The 13,347-nt window shown below is 41.5% G+C and overlaps 1 protein-coding gene across 5 annotated transcripts in view; it reads left to right on the forward strand.

Annotated features, from left to right (window-relative positions):
* SKIC3 (SKI3 subunit of superkiller complex) overlaps positions 1–13,347 on the forward strand; it is a 204,780-nt gene that overhangs the window by 120,512 nt on the left and 70,921 nt on the right. For all 5 annotated transcript variants that reach the window (XM_077462372.1, XM_077462378.1, XM_077462373.1 and 2 more), the window contains exons 30-31: positions 2,749–2,872; positions 7,908–8,129. In XM_077462372.1, the coding sequence (XP_077318498.1) occupies positions 2,749–2,872; positions 7,908–8,129 (346 nt within the window). The remainder of the gene's footprint in view (positions 1–2,748; positions 2,873–7,907; positions 8,130–13,347) is intronic.

Raw genomic sequence — 13,347 nt, forward strand, 5'->3', positions numbered from 1 at the left:
AAGTAGACACCCAAGGAAATTGCTGAGAGGCATGTTGAGCCCAAAAAAAAAACTTTACAAAAAGTTGTCACTAAATGATATGTTGTTCACACATGCCATAGTTATATGTGGAATTGCACCCCAAAATATATTCTACTGCTTCTGAGTACAGGGATACCACATGTGTGGGACTTTTTGGGAGCCTAGCCGCGTACGGGACCCCGAAAACCAAGCACCGCCTTCAGGATTTAAATATAAAACGCTACCAAAAAAGACTGTTAGCGATCACAGGGATCAGGCCTGACTCTGCGAACACTGCAGTTATGTGTTTAGTGTTTTGTAAGTGACAATGATCGATCGATACTGCACTTGGGTGGGCTGGGCGGAGGGGCAAAACGCAGGTGCTAGCAGGTATCTGGGCTGATCCCGCTAACAATGCGTTTTTTTGGAACCCTAAACTGCTGGGGGCGCTAGTATAGATCTAATCAGATATTGATCTGTTCAGATACTATACCACTATGGGAGGTGTATGCTTTGTGTGTGGGTGTTAGGGGTACTGGCACTAACCTAGTGCTGCCTGGGGCGACGCAGACCCTATCTGACCCTAAAACCTAATTGATATCAACCGCCGGGTGATCAGGGGGTTAAACCTTTGAGTAATAAATGGTGGGTGTCCTGATGCTATAAAAAGCAAACTAACTAACCGGCATCACCCGTAACACTTATACGGTGATCACTGGTGAAAGGGTTAACTAGGGGCAATCAGGGGGTTAAAACCTTTATTAGGTAGTTCCTGACCCTATATAAAAACCTGACGGGGAACCTAAATAACTGGCTAACCAGCGTCACCAGTGACACTTATACGGTGATCGCTGGTGATAGGGTTAACTCTAGGGGCAATCAGGGGGTTAAAACATTTATTAGGTAGTATATGGGTGTACCTAACGCTATAAAAACCTGGCGGAGAACCTAAAAAACAAACTAGCTACCTAGCGGCACCAGTGACACCAATGCAGCGATCAGAAAAACGCTTAGTGACACTGGCAAAAGGAGGTGAAAGGCTTACCTGGGGGCAATCGGGGGTTAAACCTTTATTGGGGGGGGGGGTAGGGGGCTACCCTGGACCTAACACTAACTGCCCTGACACTTTTTACAGTCACAACTGACACTAAATGCAGTGATCAGTAAATAAATGATCACAGGCAGGGAAAACTTCTCATTCGCCAGGAGCAATCGAGAGGGGATGGCCAGAAACCAACGGCCATCCCCTCACCCCGGATCGCTCCTGAAGCGAAACGGACCACCGCATCCAGCGAGAGGGGGTCCGATCGGACCCCCCACCCGCTGGAAGGCAGGCACGTACGGGTACGTGCTTGTGCCTGTCTGTGCCATTGTGCTGACGTATAATTACATGCGGCAGTCCTAAAGTGGTTAAACTGGCAATTGCGTGGCTATGCAATGCTGTACTCAAATTAAATGTATATCTTTTTTTCACACGTGTAAAGCTTTCTTTTGGTGGTATTTGATCACCACTGGGTTTTTTTATTTTTTATTATATAAACAACAAAAAAAAGTTTTTACTTTCTGTTATAAAACAAATGGGATAAAAAAAAAATCTAGTTTCTTCATGAATTTAGGCCAAATGTATTCTGCTACATATCTTTGGTAAAAAATAAAAATCCCAAATTACTATATATATATGTACTGGAATTGTGTTTTTTATACTAGTAATGGCGGTGACCAGCGACTTATAGTGGGATTGTGATAGCATGGCAGTCAATCTGACACTTTGTGGGAACTGGCTAACTGACACTGACATCACCAGTGACACTTATACAGTGATCAGTGCTAATAGTTATACACTGTCACTGTACTAATGCCACTGGCTGGGAATTATGGTGCCGGTGTTCGGAGTGCCTAACAATGTGTGCTGCTTTTACCTATGTATCTGTTTCTTATCCCTAATTTGCAGGAATAAGGAACAGAGATCATTCCTCTGTACAGAGACCCGTGTTGATTGTCATCACAGGACTCTGGGCTCTGGTTGGACACAGCCGATTAGCAGATCCCAGCCATGAGTAGATGGGGGTGCACGCTCTGAACCTGCAAGAAAGCTGCGCTGTACAGGTACGTTGCGGTGCCTGTATGAGCCACCCTGCCGTAGTGACATGTGGCTTGGTTATAGCTGGCACCTAACCTTTTTAGGTTTTCTCTCGTTGTCAATTGAGCTGGCAACTAAAAAAAAAACAGAAAAAAACCCCAGACTCCTGAATTGGACAGACTGGCTCCGGAAGTCCATTATCATGTGTCTACCCCTGCTAACGTTTATTCTCAGGCCAAAGAGTTCTGATCGCGAACCATGTGGGAATGCTACATAACTAAAAGCAGGGTTGTTGTACACAATGGCTTTGAAGAATGTAGTTTGTATTATTTATGTAGGTAAGAAAAAACAGTCCTAATTAATTTGTTTGAAGTAGCATTGTGAAATGTATGTTGTATCATCCCTATTCATTAAAGATTTATAATTGTCAGAGGAATAGAAAGACTACACACGTTTCCTCCTTTGTAGAAAGTTTATGAAACTGCTGCTTTCAAATGTACCTTATCCATTCTTTGTAAATCTTTTGAAGCTATTTCCACATTAGCTGTTTTTTAATTAGGTTATTAGATTTCACTGTCTTGTATGGAAATTAGACTTGTAGAGCGCAACATAAATATAAGAACTTGTAAAACCCATGTTGTTACATTTCTTTTTCCTGACGTGATTAGTGTACAAGACGGCTTTGTCTATTGCAAAGTCTGAGCAAGAGAAAGCACACATCCTCACCGCCATGGCAATTATTGAGAACAACCAAGGCAACAGCGATTCTGCCAAAACCCTCCTGTTTAAATGGTAGGTAGTAAAATCTGCTGAAAAAAAGTTATATTCTTCTAACTCAGTATAAATGTGCAAATCAAAAGCAGCTACATAGTGATAGAACAACCGACAGTCTTCCAGGAGAAAGAAAAACCTCTCTACAAGTGCTGCTGTTAGCACCCTAATGTGTTCCCACATCAACAAATATAAAGATAAAAAGATAGTGCTGCACACAAAAATAAAAATAATATTTTTAGTAAATAACATACAGCCCTCCTTACATATGTATCCAAACGAAATAGTGCAAAAAAAAATTAAGGGATGCGATATATACTCATGTCAGATGTTTATACTGAAATATTAACAGTATTATGTTTATAGAAATATACAAAAAGCATATGGTTAAGGAGATTTTCATGTCTTTCCACAAATCAACCAAATAATTCAAATTCTTTTATCCATGCTAGTTTGAAGACAGAATGAATATAGCAGTGTGCTAAAATATATACATTTATTAACTAATAATTCAGTGCAAAATAATATCAAATATAATTGGTGATATACAAAAAGATATAAATCTGAAATATCATGATTTCTTCTCAAACGCTTATACTTTAAAAATGCACGGACAAAATGTTATACTGTGCACAGAGTTTGGTTATTTAACCAATACTTATTTATGGTAACGATAATTCCCTGATGAATATTATGTTTAACCACTAGTCGCCCGACCATTCTCGTGCACCTCTGGGGGCGCGCAGCATGGCGGCCGCACCATGTTGCTAAGACATAGCGCAACCCCGATCTGTGTAAACATCTGCGGCTTTTTAATCATGTGATCGGCTGTGTCTAATCACAGCCAGTCACGTGTAAACATGGAGATGCCGGTAATCATTCTCCTCGCCTCACACTGACTGTGAGGAGAGGAGAGCCGATCAACGGCATCTCCTCACAGAGGACATCTAGGGATGTAACCAGGGCACTGAACATCGGTGCCCTGATTACAATTAAGTGCCAGCGATGCAATTGCCAGCAATCAGTGCCAGCCAGTGCTCACAAGTGCCAGCAATCAGTGGCCATCAGTGCTGGCTATCAATGCTGCCCATCACTGCTCCCATAAGTGTGGCATATTCGTGCCACCTCATCAGTGCCCATCAGAAACTAAGAAAAACATATTTTTTTAAATGTTTGGTCTTTGGGGGTTTTTTTTCCTAAAAAAAAAAAAAGAAAAAAAAAAAAAAGTGATTAAGTACCACCAAAAGAAATCTCTATTTGTGTGAATAAAATGATAAAAATTTCACAGGGTTACAGTGCACCATGACTGCGCAATTGTCATTCAAAGTGTGACAGTGCTAAAAGCTAAAAAATGGCCTGGACAGGAACGGGGTGTAAGTACCCTGTATTGAGGTGGTTAAACATCATATCATAACAAAACCATTGTTTTTGTTGAGATATGCAACAATGTGTATTTCACTATATTTGAAACTGAATTATTTCCTACTGCAGTTAGAAACAAAACAATTTCAACACTATGCCACAAACATTAAATGGTTTAGTAATGCTAATAAAATCAAATTGTCAATAGATAGAATAGAAAATGAATACTTTACCGGTGGTCTAAGAAATTTTTGTTTTGAGAGATATCGGCTGTGGATCCCCCAAAGGAGATTTCTACCATTCCTACATTTCTCCATCCTCCTTCTTTTCAGCTCTCCATTGTTCGATCTCCTCTCTCTGAGGCCGCGTACACACGGGCGGACTGTTCGCCCAACTTTGTCCGTCCAACAGTTTCGGCAAACAGTCCGCTCAAAATTAGCATGGACGGACATGGCCACACACGACGAACGAACAGTTTGCTGAAACCGTGCGCGATGACGTGAACGGCACATAAGACGGGACGAAAAATACGACGTCCTATACACTGCATTATAGCTTTCGGCGTGAAAATCCTTTCTGAGCATGCGCGCAACTTTGTTTGACGAACAAGCCTACACATGAGCGGACTGTTCGCTGAAACAAGGTTTCAGCGGACAGTTTTTCGGAAATTCCGAAAAACCTTGTCCGTCCAACTGTCCGCTGAAAGCCCACACACGAGCGGACTGTCCGCCCAAACACTGTTCAGCGGACAAAGTTGGGCGAACAGTCCGCCCGTGTGTACGCGGCCTCATGTGTAAACTCTCTATATTGCCCCCAGGAGTGGGTGTGGACATGCCTTTTAACGTCATGAACCTGGACAAACCTATAGGGAAATTACACATAGTTGTCAAAAATCAATCTCCAATTAACCTTTAACTTAGGCTTAACAGAAAACTAAAAAATATCTAGAGTTGTCTCTTATGTGTCAAACTTATTAGACTTTGTGGCTGGAACTAAAATATATCGATTCTAAGTGAGTTTGGATAACATAATTAGTCGTCTTCTACATATCATGAGTGAGATCATTTTGACTAAAAGCATAATGGCTTATACTTAAACATCTCCATTAAAGCGGAGGTCCACCCTAAAGTGGACCTTCTGCTCATTGGATTCCTCCCCCCCTCCGGCGCCACAATTGGCACCTTTCAGGGGGAGGGGGGTGCAGGTACCTGTACAGTACAGGTATCTGCACCCACTTCCGGGATAGCTCTCTGCGGAAAGGGGCGTAGATTACGCCCCTTTCCGAAAGTCCACCGCTGCCTGCTGGGGAACAGACAGATCCCAGAGGCAGCGGGTCCATCCTTATTGCGCAGCGCGACTCGCGCATGCGCAGTAGGGAACCGGGAAATGAAGCCTAAAGGCTCCACTTCCTGATTCCCATACCCAAGATGGCGGCGGCAGCACCCGAGAGACGATCGAGAGATCGGCTTCGGGTGCCGACATCGCGGGCGTGCTGGACAGGTAAGTGTCACTATTTTAAAAGTCAGCAGCTGCAGTATTTGTAGCTGCTGGCTTTTAAAAAAAACTTTTAGACATCACATTCATATACAATATTTTAACTATATACCATTCATATGAATATTATGAAGACTAATATGTATCAGTGAATACATCAAACACAATAAATATGTGTGTGTGTGTGTATATGTATATATATATATATATATATATATGTATATATTTATATTAAAAAAAACTAAAATAAGTGACATTGTTCAATTATGTATATAATTACTCCAATATAATAATACTATAATGAGAATTATCGCTAATATGATTACTTGTTATGATTAATAAGGTTTGTTTATAGGGCAGCTTTTTGAATAAGCCCTATTTTTGTTTCTCAGTCCTGAGAAGGAGAAATAAATATGTCTGCAAACTCATGGTTCCCTTATCTTGTTTATTTGACTAAGACTTCTCAAGATGTATAACTTGGGAGAATGTGCACTGGGTCATTTTAAGGGGGGGAAAAAAAAAAGTTATTGCAATAAAAAGTGTTTAGGGACCGGGTCCTGCCCCAGGGGTCATGTATCAATGCAAAAAAAAAGCTGTGATTTTAAAACTGCTTAAAGTGAAACAATAAGAATGAAATATTCTTTTAAATATCGTGGCTGGCGGGTCTCCTTAGTCTACCTATAAAGTAGTGCATCATTCCCATGTCCATAACAATACCACAGCAAAATTAAATTTCTAAAGGAAAAAAATTTAATTTAAAACTGCTTGCGGCTCTAATGTATTGTTGGATTCCGGCAATATAGATAAAAATCATTGAAAAAAAAACTATAAAAATGATATTAAAAAAAAGGGCGTGGGGGTTCCCCCTTAAAATCCATACCAGGCCCTTTAGAGGCCTGGTATGGATTTTTTAAAAAAAATATAGCGAGGGGGCTCTCAGATTCCCCCCCCATGTGAATGGTTATCAGGTACATTGTACCCCTACACATTCACCCAAAAAGTTAAAAATGTCAGGCGACAGGTTTTTGACAATTACTTTTTATAAAAAAAAAATAAGTGTCCCGCGATGTCAGGCTGTGATTGAAGATGGATTTACATTGCAGGACCCTTTTTTTTTTTTTTTTTTTGGTGCAGGGTTCCCCTTAAAATCCATACCAGACCTAAAGGGCCTGGTATTGATTTTAGGGGGGACCCCCATACCATTTATTTTTTTTAATATCCATAGCGGACCCTGATAATGGACTGGGGGGGGGGGGGGACTTGCGCCATTTTTTTTCAATGATTTGTATGTATCCGGCAATACATTACAGCCGCAAGCAGTTTTTAATTTCATTTTGCTGCTCTCATTCATTACATTATGTACACATAGTGTAGGGCATGAACTTTGCCCCGTGAGCCATGATTGACCAATCATAGCTCTCACAGCAGTTGCTGTGATTGGCCAAAGCATGCAGGTCAGGTGCATGCATTATGGGGCGTTGTGCGAGTGCTCAACTTTCCCACAAAAGCCCCATAATGTTCTAAATTTGGCAAACGGGTGAACCCCCGATGTTCGAGTCAAATTTACGTTCGACTCGAACATCGGGCCCATCCCTACTCATAATACTGCATATACAGATGATAAAACGTGATAACGTTTCTGAAACGTGTTGTGTGTAGCAAGCAGTTAGGACTGGTCCAGTGATGAGGATTTCCATAGATCATTTGTGTTTTCTGAACCCCGCTTCAATCCTTGCTTCCTGGTCTCTATGCAGAGGGTTAGCAGGGCTTATAACCGGTGACCAGAGTAAGTAATACTCAATGATGTTGCACTTGGCGCAGTATTCCTCCAGAATAGAACTGACACAAATTACACTTAGAACTAGGGAAGTGGCTTGGAAAATCTGAAAAACATCTTCAATATTATATAACAAATCCAGTTGAATGTGGCTAACTACTACTAGTCAGCATAGTAATACTGCACTGCCTAGTAGTAACTAGCTAACTAATGTAAAGAGGTCCCAGGGCTGTTCCATATCTAGTGCTGTACATCTAGCAGCCTTTTGTTCTTAAGAGGAATATAAGTAAAATATATTGTGTGATAATCCAAATATATTCTTCTCAGTGTAAATTTGTATATAGCCAGATATATTTTTAAAGTGAATTTGGCATTGACTATAAAATATATCCGTGATGTTTTGTCTTTGCTCTTTGTTCGCAGCTCAATGTTGAAGGAACCCAGCAGCGAAAGTCTTCAAGCTCTCTGTGCTCTAGGGTTGGCAAAGCGGGATGTTACCTTGGCAACAGCTGCGCTTAATGAGTTACTCAAGCATGTTAAAATTAATGATAGCGTGTATGAAAGGTGCCTTATTACATCTGCCATATATGCTCTGCAAGGGAGGATGCCTGCCGTGCAGAGACAGGCCTGCAAAGCCATCCACAGGTACATACTGTTTACCATCATGTGGGGGGGGGGGCTTGGCGTTTGTAATGGCTGCCTGCCTAAAAATATTTCCGGTAGGGATCTTGGGATATTCCTAGGCAGTCTGGTAAATTGTACAGTTCATGTGCCAAATGTTATGCAAGGTATTTGTTATTCCTTCTAATTTTCATAGATGGGTCATTCCACCCAAAACTCCTGGAGTAGTAAACTACCTTAACAGTTTGGTATATCTCTCAGGGAACCAGGTTGCATAATTCCTGCAGGGTATTTATCCTTTCTAATTTTCATTGTTGGGTCAGTTCTAACTTTTTTTGAATATGCATTTCTGTGGCTATTATGCGTATCCTTGATTGAATACATGCTATGTCACTGTCCTGGAGAGCGTGTGCGTGTTCCAGTATTAACATAAAGGAGCAGGGGGGGAAAGTATGGATCCTTTCTAAAGTACATATTCTGCAGCTCCCACAGATCATCCAGCAGCAGGCTGATTGTCCAGCCCAAAGCTGTTCCAGGTATGGTACATTAGAAACCAAGAGGTACAGTATGTGTACATACCATTTATTAATTTATATACTGTATACTATTTGTGTAGGTACAGTCAGGTCCATAAATATTGGGACATCGACACAATTCTAATCTTTTTGGCTCTATACACCACCACAATGCATTTGAAATGAAAAGAATGTGCTTTAACTGCAGACTTTCTGCTTTAATTTGAGGGTATTTACATCCAAATCAGGTGAACGGTGTAGAAATTACAACAGTTAATATATGTGCCTCCCACTTTTTAAGGGACCAAAAGTAATGGGACAATTATCTGCTCAGGTGTGTGTTATTCCCTCATTATTCCATTTACAAGGAGCAGATAAAAGGTCCATAGTTCATTTCAAGTGTGCTATTTGCATTTGGAATCTATTGCTGTCAACTGTCAATATGAGATCCAAAGAGCTTCACTATCAGTGAAGCAAGCCATCATTAGGCTGCAAAAACATTAGGTGTGTCCAAATCAACTGTTTGGAACATCCTTAAAAAGAAAGAACGCACCGGTGAGCAACACCAAAAAACCCGGAAGACCACAGAAAACAACTGTGGTGGATGAATTCTTTCCCTGGTGAAGAAAACACCCATCACAACAATTGGCCAGATCAAGAACACTCTCCAGGAGTAGGTGTATGTGTGTAAAAGTCAACAATCAAGAGAAGACTTCACCAGAGTGAATACAGAGGGTTCACCACAAGATGTAAACCATTGGTGAGTCTCAAAACCAGGAAGGCCAGATTAGAGTTTGACAAACAACATCTAAAAAAGCCTTCACAGTTCTGGAACAACATCCTATGGACAGATGAGACCAAGATCAATTTGTACCAGAGTGATGGAAAGAGAAGAGTATGGAGAAGGAAAGGAACTGCTCATGATCCAAAGCATACCACCTCATCAGTGAAGCATGGTGGTGGTAGTGTCATGGCGTGGGCATGTATGGCTGCCAATGGAACTGGTTCTCTTGTATTCATTGATGACGTGACTGCTGACAAAAGCAGCAGGATGAATTCTGAAGTGTTTTGGGCAATATTATCTGCTCATATTCAGCAAAATGCTTCAGAACTTATTGGATGGCGCTTCACAGTGCAAATGTACAACGACCCGAAGCATACTGCGAAAGCAACCAAAGAGATTTTTAAGGGAAAGAAGTGGAATGTTATGCAATGGCTAAGTCAATCACCTGACCTGAATCCGATTGATCATGCATTTCACTTGCTGAAGACAAAACTGAAGGGAAACGAGAACAAGCAGGAACTGAAGACAGTTACAGTAGAGGCCTGGCAGAGCATCACCAGGGATAAAACCCAGCATCTGGTGATATCTATGCGTTCCAGACTTCAGGCTGCAATTGACTGCAAAGGATTTGCAACCAAGTATTAAAAGTGAAAGTCTGAATGATTGTTAATCTGTCCCATTACTTTTTTTGGCCCCTAAAAAGTGGGGAGGCACATATACAAACTGTTGTAATTCCTACACTGTTCACCTGATTTGGATGTGTATATACCCTCAAATTAAAGCTGAAAGTCTGCAGTTAAAGCATATCTTGTTGTTTTCATTTCAAATCCATTGTGGTTGTGTATAGCTCCAAAAAGATTAGAATTGTGTCGATGTCCCAATATTTATGGACCTGACTGTATATTGTGTGTATGAGTGTGACATTGGAATGTATTGTGACAGTGGCATGAGGTGACTGTTGGTACACATGAGTGCAATGACTGCAAAGAGGCACATTGGCACAGCCAAACTGCATGGGAAAAGATGACCCAAGGATGTGAGCTGATATTGAGTGGGCATTGTAAAAAAAAAAAAATATATATATATATATATATATATATATATATATATATATATATATATATATATATATATATATATATATATATATATATATATATAAAATATACACATAGTACAGACCAAAAGTTTTGACACACCTTCTCATTCAAAGCGTTTTCTTTATTTTCATGACTATGAAAATTGTAGATTCACACTGAAGGCATCAAAACTATGAATTAACACATGTGGAATTATATACTGAACAAAAAAGTGTGAAACAACTGAAAATATGCCTTATATTCTAGGTTCTTCAAAGTAGCCACCTTTTGCTTTGATTACTGCTCCGCACACTCTTGACATTCTGTTGATGAGCTTCAAGAGGTAGTCATCTGAAATGGCTTTCGAACAGTCTTGAAGGAGTTCCCAGAGATGCTTAGCACTTGTTGGCCCTTTTGCCTTCACTCTGCGGTCCAGCTCACCCCAAACCATCTTGATTGGGTTCAGGTCCGGTGACTGTGGAGGCCAGGTCATCTGGTGCAGCACCCCATCACTCTCCTTCTTGGTCAAATAGCCCTTACACAGCCTGGAGGTGTGTTTGGGGTCATTGTCCTGTTGAAAAATAAATGATGGTCCAACTAAACGCAAACCGGAGGGAATAGCAGGCCGCTGCAAGATGCTGTGGTAGCCATGCTGGTTCAGTATGCCTTCAATTTTGAATAAATCCCCAACAGTGTCACCAGCAAAGCACCCCCACACCATCACACCTCCTCCTCCATGCTTCACGGTGGGAACCAGGCATGTAGAGTCCATCCGTTCACCTCTTCTGCATCGCACAAAGACACGGTGGTTGGAACCAAAGATCTCAAACTTGGACTCGTCAGACCAAAGCACAGATTTCCACTGGTCTAATGTCCATTCCTTGTGTTCTTTAGCCCAAACAAGTCTTTTCTGCTTGTTGCCTGTCCTCAGCAGTGGTTTCCTAGCAGCTATTTTGCCATGAAGGCCTGATTCACACAGTCCCCTCTTAACAGTTGTTCTAGAGATGTGTCTGCTTCTAGAACTCTGTGTGGCATTGACCTGTTCTCTAATCTGAGCTGCTGTTAACCTGCGATTTCTGAGGCTGGTGACTCGGATGAACTTATCGTCCGCAGCAGAGGTGACTCTTGGTCTTCCTTTCCTGGGGCGGTCCTCATGTGAGCCAGTTTCTTTGTAGTACTTGATGGTTTTTGCCACTGCACTTGGGGACACTTTCAAAGTTTTCCCAATTGTTCGGACTGACTGACCTTAATTTCTTAAAGTAATGATGGCCACTCGTTTTTCTTTACTTGGCTGTTTTTTTCTTGCCATAATACAAATTCTAACAGTCTATTCAGTAGGACTATCAGCTGTGTACTGTATCCACCTCCTGCACAACACAACTGATGGTCCCAACCCCATTTATAAGGCTTGAAATCCCACTTATTAAACCTGACAGGGCATACCTGTGAAGTGAAAACCATTTCAGGTGACTACCTCTTGAAGCTCATCAACAGAATGCCAAGAGTGTGTGAAGCAGTAATCAAAGCAAAAGGTGGCTACTTTGAAGACCCTAGAATATAAGACCTATTTTCAGTTGTTTCACACTTTTTTGTTAAGTATATAATTCCACATGTGTTAATTCATAGTTTTGATGCCTTCAGTGTGAATCTACAATTTTCATAGTCATGAAAATAAAGAAAACTCTTTGAATGAGAAGGTGTGTCAAAACTTTTGGTCTGTACTATATATATATATATATTCTATCTATCTATCTATCTATAATATATATATATATATATATATATATATATATATATATATATATATATATACATACATTTTTTTTTTCTTTTTTCTTTTCAGGGGACACAGAGCCGTAGTACTTACTACGTGGGTTATATCTGCGAATCAGGTGCTGGACACTGACAAGCCCCTTAAGGGGTGAGCTTCCCCCATATAACCCCTCCCACTACTGGGAGTCCTCCGTTTTTTTCGCCAGTGTCTAAGTTGTTGGGTATGTGTAAGGATATATGTGCTGAGCTCCACGGGCAGTAATCCTTTAATGCAAGCCAACCGTCCTGACCGGATCCGTTCTGATATCTCGGTAATGGATTAAATGAATGGTACCCGAGCCTCGTCATCCGAAGACACAAGGTTTTGCTTGCGAATGCTTTTAAGCTGGGCCCTGGGATCCAGTTCTTTTTGGTAGTGAGGCCAAGAAAAGTTTACTAGCAGGGTCTTCTCGCAGGTCCAGGATTGCGGGATTACCTGAGTGTACCCCTGTTCCTGAAGGTTTCCTTTCAAGGTCTCGGAGCCTACGGTGAAGGGCGAAGATTGGGTTTTTATCTCTGATAAAACCCTGCAGCGAGGAAAGGTAGGGGAGATTTTCAGCAACGAATCTCTCCATGTATTGTGTTGTCATGTCACGTCTGTGTCACCACTGGAGGCTGTATTGAACACTCACCATTCTGATGCTGGAAACAGCAGAAGCCTTCACTCTCCTCTCTGTTCAAGCCAGCTCAGACCCTCAGGTATGAAGGGGGGTTCTGATCACTTCCTGGGCCTCCAGATTGGCGGTTTTTAACTCCTTGAATTTCAGCCAGCTGCCTCTTTTTTCTTAAAGAAGAAAAAAAAGTTTTTTTGGGGCAAATCGCGACCGTTTTACCCCCCGACTGCCATGTTGCTGGTGCTCACACACTTCCCTAGTTGAAAGAGGAAGGGAGGGTTTTCGTGCGGGGGCATGGCTAAATGGCATCAGACGCCGGCCACACGTGGAGGAAGTCATTTAAATTACACAGGCACAGCTGCAGTCTGGCAGTGGAGGGACAGAGCAGAGTGGTTGCTGGTCAGGTTTGGTGACACAGGCATCTCCCTTTTGTTGACA

Source organism: Lithobates pipiens, unplaced genomic scaffold (assembly GCF_037356315.1).
Source record: "Lithobates pipiens isolate NorthernLeopardFrog02 unplaced genomic scaffold, aLitPip1_a1.2 Scaffold_3, whole genome shotgun sequence".
Classification (NCBI taxonomy): domain Eukaryota; kingdom Metazoa; phylum Chordata; class Amphibia; order Anura; family Ranidae; genus Lithobates; species Lithobates pipiens.